The sequence below is a fragment of the Hippocampus zosterae genome, chromosome 21 (assembly GCF_025434085.1).
Source record: "Hippocampus zosterae strain Florida chromosome 21, ASM2543408v3, whole genome shotgun sequence".
In the NCBI taxonomy this organism is placed as follows: Eukaryota; Metazoa; Chordata; class Actinopteri; order Syngnathiformes; family Syngnathidae; genus Hippocampus; species Hippocampus zosterae.
Genome location: NC_067471.1, coordinates 5,851,134 through 5,868,594, shown reverse-complemented (window position 1 = coordinate 5,868,594; position 17,461 = coordinate 5,851,134). Strand labels below are relative to the sequence as shown.

Below are 17,461 nucleotides of genomic sequence, written 5' to 3'. Positions count from 1 at the left end.
CAAAATATATTTTTATTATTATTCAATTTTATTTGTTTACAAAAATGAGAAAAAAAACTTGCAGTACAAACTATAGTAGCGTTATGTAAGACAATAAATAAATAAAAATAAAACGACACGATTGGCGCCCACTGCTGTTGGCATCTGTGAATTTGAATTTCGCTCTTTCGTCCTGTCGCATCACTGGCTCACATTAGCATTCATGTTGAGCCTTTTTAAAACAATTTTTTTACCCACACTCGGTGCCTATGTAAGTCAATTCTTTCTAAATACGATATTGACCATGTATCTGAATCCAACAAATGAAATTTAGGTGTAAAAAGATGTTACGTCAAATCAATATTTGCGTCGGCGCTAATTAGCTTTTAGCTAGCTTAATGTCGCTAGCTGTATTAGGGTTAATTTAGAGCTCTTTTTACTCACTAAATGTGATTCATTAATCAGGAATGATTTCCAAACTATGGATATGGATTTAAATAGATGAAAATAAGGTTAAGAAAGCATGTTACGTTTCATTACTGTCTATGCAAATTAAGTAGTCACAATTAGCATAAATGTTGAGCCGGTTTTTCCACGCAAGCCGCAGATAATGTAGATAAAACCATCTTTTTATGGCATGCAAGGGATGTTTATATTTATAGGTTTAATTCTTTAATTCGTTATTTTGTAGTAGTACACAATACAAAGTTCAACAAATGGAAAATGTTAAAAGTCAAGTAACTTTTATTATTCTTGTCCTCCATCACAAATCCCTCTGTGAAAGGTCATGACGCAGTCTGTACAACATACTACACCGTCTATCCTGACAAAGCCAATTTACATACGGATAGAGTCAAAATGTTGAAAAGACGCAAAAGAAATATACAATAAGGAACACAGAGGATGGCACAGCACAGGAAAAAATTCCGTGATTTTATACACTAAACGTCTGCTTAGGAGAAAGCATTACAGCCTTCCAATATGAAGAAACAAACAAAAAAAATAAACGGATGTACTTCCTGAGTACAGTGATGTGATCCAAAGTAATATTTTATTGTCAAGTGGAGTACACAGAAAGGAGTGCAGGTACCAGTGAGGCGTTTTTAGTTCATTTTCAAGGATGTTTTTAAAGAGCAAATAAATACCTAAGCAAAACAAAAATCATTTTACAAAGTAAACGTAGGACGCGTCACGTGTACTTTCCGCCTGAAATTAAAAACAGATTTGTACAGAGTTGGGAACTGGAATTCACTCTTCCGGGTGGATCATTGCTCCAGTGTTACCACCTCCACCGCCTGGCCGTCCAGCGTCATCGTGCTGTCGATGCGCGTGGCTACCGGCGCCATGGCCACCTGCACGGGCCTGTTGCCTTGCGCCAGACTCGTCACCACCGTCTGATACATGCTGACTGGAATCTGGACCAGACCTGGAAGCAGGTGAACATTCCGGAATTGATTATCAATGCTGCCATATGTGCTTATGTAGTCCAGTAACACCAACCATTTCTCTTTGTTCATGTAAGTGAAATACAGTGATAAGCGGAATAACTACACTCCTGAGCATCTTTCTTAAAGTACGTGTTTGAGCTGTGAAAAATATTCACTTTAAATCCACTATAGTGCATTCTTAGGTTCATTCCAAAGCCAAATTTTTCCTGTGTGTCTACGCCTTGGCTCACTCAAGTGCTGATCTAGTCTTTCAGATCGTCCGTGTCAGAACAATGGCGCAATTGAACATCCATGGAGCTCTCCTCCCAACACAGCTGTGAGTGTCTGCAGGGATTACCGCCGCTATCACGTGGGCCTCCCGCTCCGCCCTCCAATCTGTCCGTGTCACCAACCCAAAGCACACCGCCGTCCGCATGCAGCCGTAATTGTTTTTAAAGTTACAAAGCTCAAATCCCGAGGGCTAATTGTCGGACCCACTCTGGCTAAACCCACTTGCTAGTGATTGGTGACAGAGTGGAGGAGGGCTTATATTATTGCCCCCCCCCCCCCCCGATGGCGGGCCCGCGTCGAGTAGCCACTCCTCGACGTCGTCGCCAAGACGTTAAAAAGGGCCGCGCGCATGTGTGCGTGAGCCAATCAGCAGGGCGGCGCACTTCAAAACGGCGCCCTCCACTCGAGTGATTAGCTCGCTAAGGTCAATAGCGGGCGGAAGGACTGCCCGTCGCAGCTCCGTTTAGCAAGCGGTCACTTTGAAATGGACGTGATGTTTCCTCGCAGGCGTCTTTGGTCAAATCAGATGGGAAGTCGCGGACGATGTCATTGTGTGCGCGCGCGGGCGCTTCAGAACGAACGCGAAAGTTGACGCATAAGCGCGGATTGACAGCTGGTCCTCGAGATAAGACGTGGATTCGTAATGGAGTGATTCAATGCTCTCCAGTAGGGGACAGGGTGGGGGAGGCCCTTGAGGGAACCAGTGACAGCTTTGATTGACTGACTCAGGCTTTGAAAGCTCATTTGTTGTATTGATTGATTGATTGGCCATTGAAATATAAAAATTATTGTATTACCTAAAGAGCCCGTAAGTTGAATTCGAAATTATGTTGTTAAATGCTGTATGTTGTGTGTGATTGATGATCACAAATAGCGGCCATTTTACTGTGATGACAAATTGCACAGCATTAAGAGAAAGACGGGAGTGACGCAACAAGTTGTGTGCCCAACATGCGCCATCTGTCACATCAGCACGGAGTAGATTAGCCTCGGAGGAGCCAGCGGAGGGAAGCTTAAAACTGTGCCACGCTAATTGGCTGCAGCGTAAGAGCAAGACTGAACATTGAATAAATTATTGTGTCACCGTTAGATTACGCTTCGTGTCCACCGGCCCCCCTTAGTGTCTCTTAGTATTCTCGTCTCTTGTATGTGTTGCTGGAATATCTGCTAATTTCTTTAGCTCTGTCAATGTGTTTTCGCATTATATGTTAGCATTAAGCTAAAATGTGTTAACAGTGTGGGTAGGGCGAAATGTTTGGTCTTGGATATATCTACCATCTAAATGTTTTTGTTTAATTAGGGCCACCGACTGGTGGGAAGGCCTGTTGTCCCGTATGCGAGCAAAACCATCGAGGAACGATGACATAGTGAAGATGAAAAAGAATACCTGTTGCGTCCTGCACCCCTGCTAGCGCACCAACAGCGGCCGCCGTCTCGGCGAGGACTATCTGCCCCCCGCCTTGGAGCGTGGCCTCCGCTAGTGTCGCCACGGCGTGGGCCGCCGCCTCGCTAGAAAAGACGATATGTTTAAGCCACAGTGTTTAAAAACACCCCCCAAAAAATGCTGTAGGAATTTAATCAGTCATTGTGGTATCAGCACATGTAAGGCTTACGTGTGCAGAATTGGAGGTAAATTTTGTCTGGTGGTGGTTATTTGGGAAATGTGTGTGGGTGGGGGGGGGGGGGGGGGAGCAGGCGTCTAAGAGGCTTTTCCAGTCTGGACTTAGAGAGAATCTGTCACAGCCCTCTGAAGGTGGCAGGTGCTGCGGCGTCTAACAAAGCCATTTTATTAACCAGATCACGGCCAGGCCGAATTAGCACGAGCCGGCTCTGGATATGAACTGATGAAGACCCTTTGTAAACTGGGGGAAAAAAAAAAGTAGGAAAACAAAATGTTCTGCAGACTATAGCAGGTAGAGGTGTGATGGTGGGAGGACTCAGGTGGGAGCAGGTAACGAGCCCCAATGGGACTGAGCCATTTGTGACACAATCACCTTGGCGCTGGGAAACCTGCTGACATGCTAGCATATTCGGTTAGCGACGCACTCCACCCCCCCCAAAAAAATCCTCAAAAAAATTTGAAGAAGCCGAGGACATTTTATTTTTATGTGACTGAATTTCCTTTGTCCCGAATGTAGGCGCTCAAATCATCGTTCCCCATTGAAGTGAGCGGAAACGCCCTTCATCTCGACCTCCAAAATGGCCGCATTCCTCACCTGTTGATCGCCATGGTGACGGTGGCTCCCGGCTGCATCTCGTGACTGGCGGCGACGGCAGCTTCCGCCAGCGACGCCACCGCCTGCGTGGCCTCGGACGCCTGCGTGGTTTGGATTGTCATCTCGCCGCTCTGGATGGTGGCCCAGTTTTGGTCCACCTAGGCAGTCCGTTCTATCAGAATGAGTTTTTTTTCCATTTCTGATCGATTCCGGGCATAGTTTCGCTTACCTCGCCGTCCGCCACCGTCGAGTAGTTGACCTGCGCCACCGTCACGCCGGGGAGTTCCGAGGCATCGGCCAGCGTGGCCACGGTGTGTCCCGTCCCGACCTGGATGAGCGACACGGTGCCGTCGGGGTTGTTGATGGTCTGTACCACTGTCTGTGAGGGCACAAGGTGGGCGATGCTCTGGGCGGTGGTCAGGTGGTGCTGCGCGGTGGTGGTGGTGATCTGCTGCTCCTCAAAGGCGTAAAGCAGATCCTCGCGGCCGTGTTGCTTGTAGCAGTTTTTAACGATGGTCCGCAGCGCTTGCGTCCAGGACACCTTTGGGGGGGTGCATCAACCAGAAGTCGTTCGACTCGATCATTAGCTAAAGCCCTACTGACTATATCCTTATATTTAGGCTCAATCACAACTTTGTTCTTCGAATCTTTTTATATTTGCGTGCACGGCACCACACTGCCCCCAAGAGGCCAAGGTGCAAACAGCAGGAACATATTTTTAATTTTAATTGCCATGATTGGAATATATTGTGATTTTACTTTATAACTCATTTATTTTCTGCTTTTTCATGTTATATATAAAAGTAAAGTGTTGGTAGTTTATTATAATAATAAAAATTGTGATCACAGAAACGGGGGAAATTCATCTAGCGCGCACCCCGCCTCCGCATCCTCTCACCCTCTGTTTCTGGTCCTCAGATCGCACGTCGCTACGCACGTTGGCCCAAGGGATGTCTTCGGGCCACCAAACGGGCTTGCAACTCTCCTTGCCCCAGCCGGGCTTACCTCGGCCCGTTGAGTACTTCAGCATCTCCGGGATGAAGGCACGCAGCTGGGCCTGCGGCAAAGGAGAAGAAGGAGACGGGTGAGCATGACACGGACGCGCCCTTGAAGAGCAAAGAAAAAAAAAAGCGATACAAGTATTGATCAGAAACATGCCGGGGAGGTTACGGCCTGAAAATAGCAACACGCTTTCTAAAAAGGGGAACGAGTCACAGACTAATCTATGAACATGGCACCAGGCTGATGTGTCGGCCAGAACTTTCCGACGACTCGAATAGAACGCCGTTTAAGGCTCGTAACGTGTTGAAAAGTCAACTTTCATTCATTCATGACTCACTTGGAAGTCATTGTTCCAAATTTGAATTTGTTTTTGTTGTTTTGGGTTAGTTTTTGTTATTTTGTTAGTTCTTGTCAATTATAATTCCCTTGGTGACATCGATGCTAATCATGCTAGCTTCAAATATCCAACGTGAAATACTTTTTATTTTGTGGTCATTTGACAACAAGCACAAAAGAAGCTTCCAGGCCAAATTCAGACAGATGGCAATCTTCATAAAGGACGTCTTACTGAATGTCATCCTTCATGTACAGATTGCATTGTTGAGCCTACGAATGCGCTCGTGGGCTCCGCTAAGCCCTGCGTCGTCACGTCATCACTTCCCTGGCTTGGCAGGCTCGGGGGTGCGCTTTAGTGCCGACGCCCTCGGCGTCCTGGTAATATGGGAGCATCGCCGCAGGGGGGGGGGGGGGGGGATTATATCGCTGCGGCTGCCTGCCTTGACATCACTAAATTTGGTCATGTGCAGATTAAATCGCCCAGTGCGCCGTGAATCAACTGCATTTTTTCCTTTCCTTTTGCTGCTGTCGTGATACTGGCAAGTGTGTTCAGTGGCACCTTCTAAAATGTTGCCGGGTCAGCTTTGCAAACCTGGCTGGGGGTTTAATTACAGGCACATGCTCGCTTGGGGCAAACGTTGCCACACATCCAAACCAGCTTGCCGCACGAAAACAACCCCCTTTAAAAGGCGAGTGAGGCAACAGGTTACTGCTGCTAATCTCATCCTTCCGCCAGACAAACACACCTGCCCGCGCGGCGCACCCGCCGATGGTCCCAGAGGGTGTGTGCCGCACTGGCAACTGGGCAGAGGAAACATCAGCAGCCCTGGGAGTGGCGTGTAAACAAGACGGGCTCCCGTGGGAGGGTGGGGAAATTCACGCAGCCGGCAAATTTGAACCTCACTGAACCTACCTTGTGCTCATTAAGGTAACTACAAATTATGATACTTTTAGAAAAGGGCTCGCTGTCTTAACAGGGCAAAATTGTTTTTGTTGGACTGTGATGTTGCCAAAGGGCGCCCTCTGCAGGCTCGGGGTGAATTCTTACAGTGAATATAGCATGACTACTTGATTTCAGGAAATCCAGAGGTTTGTCTGTGGCATGACTTCTTCTTGTGACTGGCTCCAATTCATCCCGTACATCAGAGATATGCAAGTTGCGGTCCAAACTCGAATTAAATCCCTCCTCACTCTTCTTTTTTTTTTTTATGATCATGAATTCTATCCATGCGACATGACCAACCATACGCGAGCAAAAGCGGAGCCTCACTTGGGTCATCTTGTCCACAGAGACGGGGATGCCGTCGATGGTGAGCGGGGGCAGCTCCGACGCCAGCTCCCCTCCGGCGGGGGCGTGCTCGGCCAGGGCGTTCTCCAGGTCCTCCAGCATCATGCCTTTGTATTTCCTCACCTGGGCGACACACAACAAAACAGACCTTGAGATCTGGTGAGGTGAACCCCCAAAAAATAACGGAATTATGAGTTATGATTGAGTTATTTTTGACCCGAGTGAGACGAGGCGCACTCACCACATTCTCCAGCGGAGCAGCGCCGAAGACTTTGAAGACTGGGTTCGGTTTGTTGGGGGACATGCACAGCACAATGGCCTGCTGGCCCACGCGGGTGGTGTACTCGTCCAGGGTGGCCCTCAGTTTCCTGTTTGCAAACCACCCACTTACTTCCTGAACGCTCACACCACTGAACTGAGTTCGCCGCAGGGTGTTTGTAGCTTACCTGAGGAGACGCGTCTGCTGCCTTTTGCGTATGGACGGGTTGGATTCAAAGATGTGGGGCCTCTTCCTTTTCTTTCCCGTCGCCACAGCGGCAGCTGCTGCCATGCCGACGGGACCTGGAGGGGAAACGGCGGACAAGAATGTAAGTGCAAATACAGTTTGGAAGTTTTCCTGAAGCAGCCATTCAGGAATACAGAAAGTAGTTGAAATTTAAATAGATCGAAAAGGAAAATAAGGCAGTGGCGCGACCTGGTGGACATTTTCAAACATTACATCAATTTCTGGTGATGTTCAAACTTTGAATTTTATTTTACTCAGTGTTACAGTGTTTTTGTTGTTGTTTTTTGTGGGGGCAGCCAATAACATAACATTTTCAACATTTGAATTCGAAAGCAAATCCTGAGCACAACCTGCGGCGGCCAGATGGGCGGTGACCTCGTCATTGCCGGCCGAGTTGAGGATGTCTGTGTCGTCGTAGGGATCATCGTCCGGCGAGGAGGTGGAGTCTTCGTCTGCGCTCATCATGGACGTGTCAGCGTAGGTGGTCACGTGCACCTGTTATACATCCGACTCGCAATATTGAACCTGTTTGATTTAACGGCTGATTGACTTCACTCTCTTTTTTTTTTTCAGGGTAAAACCTGCTGAGTGACGGCGCTGGCTTCGATGGTGGTCATGTGTTCGGTCTGGTGAACGCCGTGATCATCCATGATTGACACCTTCGTCTACACTGCTGGTTCCAGGGTCCAATGGCTGAGGATCGACAAAAAAAAAAAAAAAAGACAAGTCGATGAACCAATAACTCGCATCTACTTTATTCAACGTCATCTGCAGAAGTAGGCAAGGGCTTGTTAGCGATTTCAAGGTATGGCTTCACTTTGGTACTCTGATACTTTTTTTTTTTTTTGCTGTGCTCAAGGAAGGATTGGATTCAACACTTCCGATCTGATATATTTACAAGAGGCCCACCGCTCGCTCTTCGACAACGGAAAGGTAAAAGTTCATTTCGTACTCTAACACGTCTCGAAATAAACGTTTGGAGCAACCAGTTTTGAGATTTAGCAGCGACGTCTCCCTGGTACGGGTGACATCAGTTTGTTTCTGCTCTGATGATACTTTTCACATTTTCTGAGATGTCATTGTGTAAAAATAAAAATAACCAACTGCAAATGCTATTTTGATGCTGATTTATGGAGCATGTTGACCTTTTTCAGAGACAGCGGTCACTACAGTGGACAGCTTACAGGGTGCATAAAAGAGTTAAATGGAAAAAATCTAAATAATACGTTTTACAGATGTGGCTGCTATATTGTAAAACAGATTTGCATGTGCGTTTTGCGGAACACGTTACAAATACGTGTGGGGAAAAATATCGCTCTTGGGTGGCAAACTGGAAAACACCAACAAACATAAAAAACCCTCCTCATTCTAATATTTTCAATTTCTTTTGATATTGGAATTGGTGTGTTTTTTGTTATTTCCACATTTTGGAGCTGCTATTCAGTTTGGTTGCGCCTTGAAGTACAATGACAAAAAAGCCACTCCACTTCTGATGGTTTTTGAAGATGTGATGAATCTTTCTGCCAGACGCCTGGCACCAGTTGTGGAACTTTTGTGACACACCTCAAAGAGCATGGACTCATTGTGAACACTTGCATTTATTATTATGAACATACTGTATTCCTTACAAGGAGTGGAGGGAAAAACATCATTACATCATGAAATTTAGAATATTGCCCTTCCCGTGCACATAAGATCCTTAAAAACACAAGGTTTAATTCGGTGCAATTCTAATACAATTATCAACACACCGAGTAGCTCGTCATAACACTTCTGAGCGTTCCACCTTCTGTATTGCTTATCATTGGGTGTACCTTATGTTTTGGTCGTGCATTATTGAAGCCAAGCAAGCTAAATTAACCGGCAAAATAATTTTTACACCGAGCACGCAAACGTTTGCTTCCTCAAACGGGATAACTGCACTGAATGCAACCAAAATCCGTAACGTCTTTCATGACTCGCCGGTTAACTGATCACTCCTCGGTGATGCTAAGCTAACCACGCTATCCCTGTCCGACGTTTAGCGACCCGGCTAGCGTGCAAACCAGTTGGCGTTGCACACTTTTGCATATCGATGTAAATAGGATACATACGCCCCGCGTCGTAATAACGTTGTTATTCCGGATGCACGACCGCGCGGGTGCTCGGTGGGAAAGCAACGAAAGGCCGCAGCGGCACCAAAAGCGAACTTAGCATCCATCCCGCGCGATAATATTGCCATTAAACGACAGCTACAAGCTAGCAGCGGCCTTCCTGCCGCCTATCAACAGCTCTTCTCGTCTTTGAGCTTTTTCTCCCTTGCAACGATAAAACAGTGACGGGGGGGAAAAAACGATCGGTGCAGCTTTCACGGTCACGGCGGCTGCCAACATCTTGACTAGAGCATCGCTTGCCCCCCCAACGCTGCCGGGTTCGCGTTGCGGCTGCGCCGGGGCTGAAATAGACGGAGATTGCGCGGTAGGGTACGAACCTCAGAGCGGCTGCGCTACTTCGGGCCTGCGCCGTACAGCTGGGATGGAGCCGAGCAACAATGGACGACACGCACACACAAACACACGCACACACACACACTCCTTCACAACAGCAACAGTAGTAGCCACTTTGTGTGTGAGCGGCACTGGTGAGACGTTCAAGTGCTGCCCCCACCCGCGCTGCAGATCACATACAAAAAAAAAAACAGAATACAAACACATAGAAAATATTACATTACTAAATATGTTTTTAATCATCTGCTATAAAATGATAATTTATCCTCCATTTTATATATTTTGAAATCTGGTTTGATACCTGTGGAGGAAAAACAGTTTGCCCGCCGCTTTTGCTCAATGCGATTTTTTTTGAAACGGACACAGATCATGTCATTTTTCGAAAGTGGGGGAGTTAAAATGAATAAAAAAAATAACTACATTTTAAACAGATTTTTATGGAGTTGTATTACATAATATCAAGAAAATAATGTAGAACATATTTGTTAATTTTGATATTCCTGTTGAAAAAAACTGAACATTAACCCAATTGATCGCTAGAGGGCACCAAGTACTTTTGTCTGGAATAATTCCGATAGTCCAGAAAGGCATCGTTTTAAAATGAATGAGACCACGCCCCCCTCCGTTTGGTCATCACTCGAGCGACGACAAACAGCGGGATCGACTACATTACGTCATTTTTCAGCGACAGCTAAACAAATCAACTCCGTTGTTTTGATCTTTCTGTGCACTTGAAGGGAATTTTGTAAATGTAAGGTTTCTGTTTCTGCAATATCAAAATGAATGTCTTCCGAAGAATGTTCGATGTTTCTTATTCGAGAATGTATGGAAATTGAAGACAAAGTTGGGAGAAAAAAGGCGATGTTGTATTGATTACTTCAATGTATTGCTTTGTTCGTTATTTCTTTTTTTGAAAACGGTATAATTGTGCTTTAGTTTTTCACGAGTTTCCGTTTTATTCCCTCCTCTTATTTTTAAGCATGTTGGAAATAAATTGTACCAAAATTCCCCGGAAGTGAAAGCTCCACCTAAACCGGAAACGAGGGAATTCTTGGGCTGACTGGCGCGATTGCTTAAACGTTGTCTGGTGTGCTTGAAAAGCATAACCAAATTTCGCAGTTGGTTAATTCGCTCGAGCACGAAATGTGTCCTTGTTTATTGTTAACATGCGCGTCGGGGACCACAATGAAAGAACGTCGTCTCGACGCTGTCTGCTGTCCATCCAAATCAGCTGCGGACATTTTGTCACAGGTAACGCTCAACTTTCGCACGTTTTCCCTGCATGTTGACAATATTTTGTTTGTGCGCGAAAGCACGTGGCTCACTGCTTTTGTTTTATTTATTTTTTGCATGATAGGAACGGAGTTTTGGATCAGCAGATGGAAGTTTCCTTTGGACGTGCGTGAGTAGACAGTGTCCTGTGTGTTTGACATTGCTCTTGTGTTAAAGTGAGGAGAAATGTGCTGGACAACGACATGAGCAAACACTTGTGGTTTTGCTTTAAATGACATTGGTGTGGCCCAAGTTATTAAAAAAAATCCTTGAAGATATTTAAAAATATATTTGTATTTGCTTTAGTTGTCAAATAACTCGATCAAATCAGGGTCAGTTCAAACCAGATTTAAGTTCTGGATGCCTTTTAAAATGTCACTGTGATGTGATTCAAATTATTTAAATGAAGAAATAAACATTGTTTAATGACTTGTGATGTTCAAACATAAAATGATAATTAATAATATAACATAAGCAAACAGCTGATCATTTTTCAAAACAGAAGAAATGAAAAATCTACATATCAAATATTTTACCCTTGTGTATACTATACTATTCTATGTATACACCTTTTGGTTTGTATATATATATAGTTATTCATTCTTTTGTATTTCAATTTTCTGATATTCTTTATAATTAGCATTTCTTGAATACAATTGTTATTTACAATTGTGACAATCTTAAACTGTTAAAATTACATATCTGAAAAAGAGACTTTTTTTTAATGATTCTTGTTTTAAAAAATAACTTGGGTCCACATCAGTGTCACTATGAAGCCAAAGGTGTTAAGAGGCATTTGCTGATGTTGTGGCTGGCCAGCTCATTGCACAATGTGCTTATGTGATGTCACACGCAAGCTGTTCAAAATACTCCTATGTTCAGCCTGTCATGACTTTCTGGGTGACAGTCATTCCAGTTTTCTCCTCAATAAATGGTGTAAGTTAAAGTGCAGTCTTGTCGTTTTTATTGCGTCTCCCTACACGTGATTGTTTTCTCAGGGCAAGTGGACTGCTGGGTAAGTCTTGCAAGACTTTTGGCGTCTTGTCCGATCCAACTTGGTCATTTCATGTGCAGACGTCGCATGGGACAGCTTGAGTCGGAGTGTTTCTGAGTGGGAAGCAGAGTGTTCCTCAAACAGCGAGGGCAAATACTTTGGTTTTTCACCCAAAAGCACTCTGACGAGCTGTCTCAAGGGGGTCTCAGCATGAGCCGACTTTGTTATCTTGGGCAAGAGACCGAAAATCTTCTAAGACAAGAGCTGATGAATGCGGCACCCCGCCCACATTCAGGACCGACCAATGGGAGTCCATCTCATTTACATAACCACGCCCACCTCATTATACGAGCCAATCAGAAACGGAGGATTTGCATATATTTGCATATTTCCGGTGGTTTCACGAAACTGACCAATCGGATTAAAGAGATCTGCATAGAATTTGCATAGCCACGCCCCCTTTTCAACCAATGGGTGGCCTCGGTTTTGCATAGGCACGCCTGTTCTCGCGCTCGACCAATCACCGCTGCGACCCCGCCCACTTTTGGGAACCACCAGCAAATCAAAGCATTCGTCTGCAATGGTCACACCCCTTTTCATTTAAATTTCCTAAAAAAATTCTGGGGGAAAAAAATCCCGGAAAAATCCAGAAAAAAAAACCGGGCAAAAAAAAATTCTGAAAAAAAAGTTTGATTTTTAAAATGAAAATTAATGTTTTAAGAATGAGAAGAGTTCAAACAAGTGTTGCATTTGTAACAAGCTTTATTTCTTTTTGCAGAGTTCAAGTGGCAAACATTTAAGTCACAAGTAGGATGTCAGCGACGAGTCTTTGAGAAGTGGTCATCAGCCAACGAGGACAGCCTGGGCGCCTGCAAGACAAAGTTACCTCACCTTGTTGTGCAGCAAACGGCGCAAGATGGTGACACGGTGAGGAAGACGTTCGGCAAAGTAGACTGGAAGATGATCATGTTCAGCACCTTTGGAAGAAAAACGAATTAAATCATGTTTGCAAAGTTGAGCATTCAAAAGAACACACCTTTCAAGGCAAAGGGCCAAGACTTCTTCCCAGGCGGCGCCAAAGTTTTTCACCTCAAGGAACATGGACATTGTCAATTTGAAAACTCGTTGACCTTTCACCCCCAGGATCTCCATTTTCTTCACAGCCAAGGTCTCGTCTACCACCATGCCGATTGGACTGGAAGCCACCCTGCACACAAAGTCAAAATTGGAGACAGGTGAGAGCTCGTTTGCAGCCGACGTTTTAATTTCATGGCTTATTTTCTCCATCTGCAAAGAAACAAAAGCCAAACTTCTATCAATAACTTGCAAAAATTCTTCCATACCATTTAAGATCAGCCTCGATGAAAAAGTTGTTGCTGGACAAGGTCACAGGATGCCACCTAGCGGACAAAAGCACAAGGGTAACAAACGTGAGCATGTGGAAGGTTTAGTACATACTGTGGTTAATTTTTTTGGGGGGGGGGGGGGCGCCAGGATTGTCCACCACGTCATTGGACTGGAAGCCGCCCTGCACACAAAGTCAAAGAAAATTGGAAACCGGTGAGCACTCATCCATTTCATTTTCTGAGCTTGTTTGCATCTTACCTTAGAATTTAATTACTTTTCTCCACCTGCAAAGAAAAAAAAGGCGGAGCACTTCACTTGTACAAGTATTTGTCAAGGCCGACTTGCAAAAATGGTGCCAAACCATTTCACGAGCCTGCAAGGACAAAAAAAAAATAATTCAAAGTGTTGGTCAGCCATTTTGTTCTGCAGTCCCACCAACCCAAATTGTCCTTGAACGCCGCCATCTTGTTCGACCAGCTGCGGTGATTGCGCCCTCAAAAAGCAGCACAGAGGAAAACTGCAACACAGGCTTGGTAAGACACCACAACAAGTTGAAAGCGTTTCGTGAACAGGTCAGTTTTCACAAATGACATTTTGGACAGAGTACACCTCACCCGCGATCTGTGTCCTGGGGGAAAAAAAGGGAAAAAAGTTGAATTTGAATGTGCGCGTGTGTGTTTTTCCCGCCTTACTTTTGACCACGAGACACCTCGATGACCTGCAAGACAAGGTAACAAAGTTAATTGTATTGAAATTGGGCAATTGTCACAAAATGTTTGAAGAAACCACGTTTGATAAAAGGATACACCGGGTCGGCCATTTTGAGTCGAACTGCACACCTGTAAGCAGAAATGACAAACCATTGACACAGATGATGATTGTTTGGTTAGGAATGACAAATTAAGTTGGAAACTTGCCTTCTGCCAAACTGGGCTTCTCTTCAAATGCTGCAAAGAAATTTGCTTTTTTGCAAAGTTACTTTGCTTCAGGGCACGTTTGACGTTGAAATGTGTCAAAATCACCTTAAATACTGACCGTCGTCAAAATGCGTGGAGAGCAGCAATCGGGCCATGTCTACCAACCGGAGTCCGTCAGCCAAGTGGAGAGAGAACGTTCTGGCAATTAGTCGCACCTTAAATAGGTTTCCGTTGATGACGTCACGGGTTTTTTCAACCCAAAACTTTATTTAAAAAAAACTAAAACAAAAAAGTCATGACGCTGAAAGGCGTTAATACAGATGGGGATTCGAACCACGGACTTTCGAATCGTAAGTAGTTTCTTAACCATTAATCCATCTCTAGGTGACAAATGACTCGCATTATGTCATATTCAACCAATACCTATCCGTGCAATATTTAAAACGAATTTTGATGGTGAAAGGAATTAAGATAGGAGGAGGTTTGAACCCCTGTCCTCAGAATTGCAAGCAGTTGCCTTACCATCTAGCCACCTCTCGGTGACTACTGCATAACGAGATTTCCTATTTAACGAATATATACCCAGGCAAAATATTTTTAAAAAGCTGAAAGGAGAAGATTCGAACACAGGTCAACCGAGTCACAAACAATTTCTTAACCATCAAGCTATCACTTGGTCACAGTTGCATCGCAAAATGTAATATTCAACCAATACATACCCAGTTAATGTTCAAAAAGCAGAATTAAGATACAGAGACATAGGATGACTCGAACCGAGGTCATCACAATTGCAAGCAGTAGCCTTGCAATCAAGCCATCTCTCGGTGACGACTGAATCACGAAATGTCCTCTACAACCAATACATACCCAGGCCGTATTAAAAAGTAACGATGAAACGCCCTGGGACAGCAGAATATTCGAACGCAGGTCACCGGAGTCACAAGCAGTTTCTAATCCATCAAGCCATCTCTCGATGTGAACATTACTGCGGAATGTCATATTTAACTAGTGTATACTTTGGCAATTTCGCTAAATTCAACTAACTGAAAGAACAAAATGAGGTCGAATATTAAAGGCAATTAAACGGTACCAGACAGTGCCAACGAATCACGAGCCCTTGGTTCGATCCCAATTTTCCGTTGCGCTTATATATGTGACCGATGCACTGCGGTGGAATCGAACCTTGACTGTCCGCGCCTGCATCCAATTTTTATACCACGAGCCCATCGGACGGTGGATATCGCCGAATTTTCTCGTAACATTTAACGGCCTTATTCACGAGCCACTGTTAAAGGGCAATCGGTTGTAATGGCTGGCCGGTCCAGATTCCGCAATATGTCTGAATCTGTCTCTGCATTGAGAATTGCCCAACGAACATATTAAGTGCAGCTAAAAAAGAAAGTTGAAGACGTGCGTCGACAAGCTAGCAAATAACTTATTATTCCACGAAGCACCACTATGAAATTCATATTATACTATATTCATAGTATGAATCCATATACTCGTATTTTATATCCTCCTTTTACTACATTTTCCATTGGATTCATTTCAAAAATTATACGGGCGGCCGTCGTTGTAGATACTAAAATTCGACGCCGGAGGACGGCGTTTCACTTTTTTGTTTTTTGAGGCATCGTCACAAGCTTTGTTTTCCCTTTTTCGTATGCTTTATTGAGAAGGATCCCGCTGGAGAGTGTCAAATGACATTACAACTTACAGCAATACATAGTAAATCAGACAAACTTGTCAACGGTGATAAAAAAATGATAATGTGGATGAACAGGAAAAACACAGTGACGTGGGAGAAAATATATCAAATGAGCTCCCGAACAGACAGCAATGTTTTAAAATAAATACAGCTCTCCTTAAACCGGAATTCGCACAAATGCTCGTTTTCACTTTTCCTGGCCCATGTGAATCCTTTTCATTTCCATCGGGGACTCTCAATTCCAAATATGCTTCCACGTTCAGCGCCGACGCTCCTCTCTCCTCATCCACGGCTCCGAAAGCCACCCACCCAACGGTACCAGGGCAGACTGTCCTAATAGCGTCATCATCTACGCGAAATAAAAATGGGCTGTGAAAAAAATGCTGCCCGTTTCAGGGGCAAAAAACAAGCGCCCCGGGACTGTCCAAGGGCGATAGTTAAATTACCGCCGACATTTCTCCCAATGCAACAATGCAAATCAGCGAAGGTGCACCCGTGCTGCCGGCAAGGCTCAACCACCAAGCACAGATGCTTCGCTTTTGACGAGTGTCCTGACCAAAAACACTGAAAACAGTCCACATCGGGTGCACACGAAGTCACAACAAACATCACGTGACAAAAGACAAACCCCCCCTCCAAGAAAAACTCTCGGGGGGCACTTGGAAATTGTTGCCTACTCGGGCGCCATCTTGGATGACGTATCTTAATTGACTGTCGTGTTCTTACACAGAAAACAGAAAAATACCTCAAAATGTAAAAATAAAAGTCTATGTTGTATTGGTCATTACCGAGTATTGTTTGTCCGTTATTTATGTTTTTAAATTGGTTTTATATCGCTATCTTTTAGTTCTTGAGTGACTGTTTTCTTCGGAAGACGCGGAAGTGAAAGCTCCACCCGAACCGGAAACGAAGGAATGTTTGGGTTGACCGGCGCGTTTGCCTGAACGTTATATTGTGTGCTACAAACACTCGAGCTAAATTAGCAGTAGCTTACTTAAGTTATGTTGCTCCAGCACGAAAGATGTCTTTGTTTATTTTTTTTACACGCGCGAGGGCGTTCACAATGAAAGAACGTGGTCGTGACGTCAGCTGCTGTCCATCTAAATCAGCTGCGGACACTTTGTCACAGGTAACACGCGCTCAGTTTTCACACGTTTTCTTTGCATGTTGACAATATGTTGTATATGCTTGAAAGAAGGTTTTTGCACGACAGGATGATGGAGTTTTGGATGAACAGATGGAAGCTTCGCGTGGACGTGTGTGAGTAGACGATATTGTGTCTGTTTGACATTTGTTCGAACTTGAACACGAGCGCAATGTGCTGGACTGAATCAGCAAACACTTCTGGTGTGCTTTGCAATGACATTGGTGTCATTTAGGATGTTTAAAAACCTTAACATACTTGCTTTCTTTTTTTAATAACTCGATCCAAATTAGTGTCAGCTGAAAACAGATTTTAAGTTCTGTATGCCTTTAAAAAAATCACTGTTATCTGATTCAAATTATTTAAAAAAAAAATTAATGACTTATTCAACACTGTTTAATTGTACACTTTTGACAGCTGAGGCTACTAAAGTAATTGAAAATATATTTATTGAACGTGTTTTGAGTTGTTTAAAATAGTGTGACTATCTTAAAGTGTTAAAAGTACATATCTAAAAAAGAGAGACTTAAAATATGTATTTTTGACTTG

At 44.3% G+C, this 17,461-nt stretch overlaps 1 protein-coding gene and 1 long non-coding RNA gene across 2 annotated transcripts; both read right to left on the bottom strand.

Annotated features, from left to right (window-relative positions):
- Nucleotides 1-700: 700 nt before the first annotated feature.
- nrf1 (nuclear respiratory factor 1) lies at nt 701-9,678 on the bottom strand. Its single transcript, XM_052056181.1, has 11 exons — nt 9,515-9,678; nt 7,626-7,737; nt 7,395-7,539; nt 6,986-7,100; nt 6,781-6,907; nt 6,522-6,662; nt 4,812-4,970; nt 4,143-4,454; nt 3,914-4,071; nt 3,085-3,206; nt 701-1,405 (listed from the first exon to the last, which is right to left on the bottom strand). Exons 2-11 carry the CDS (start codon nt 7,692-7,694, stop codon nt 1,245-1,247), a joined length of 1,509 nt encoding a protein of 502 aa, XP_051912141.1. The 5' UTR covers nt 7,695-7,737; nt 9,515-9,678; the 3' UTR covers nt 701-1,244.
- Nucleotides 9,679-12,540: 2,862 nt separating this feature from the next.
- On the bottom strand, nt 12,541-13,277 carry LOC127594249 (uncharacterized). The gene is made up of 3 exons (XR_007960655.1): nt 13,140-13,277; nt 12,833-13,003; nt 12,541-12,773 (listed from the first exon to the last, which is right to left on the bottom strand). It is a non-coding gene; the product is annotated as an uncharacterized LOC127594249 (long non-coding RNA).
- Nucleotides 13,278-17,461: the final 4,184 nt, after the last annotated feature.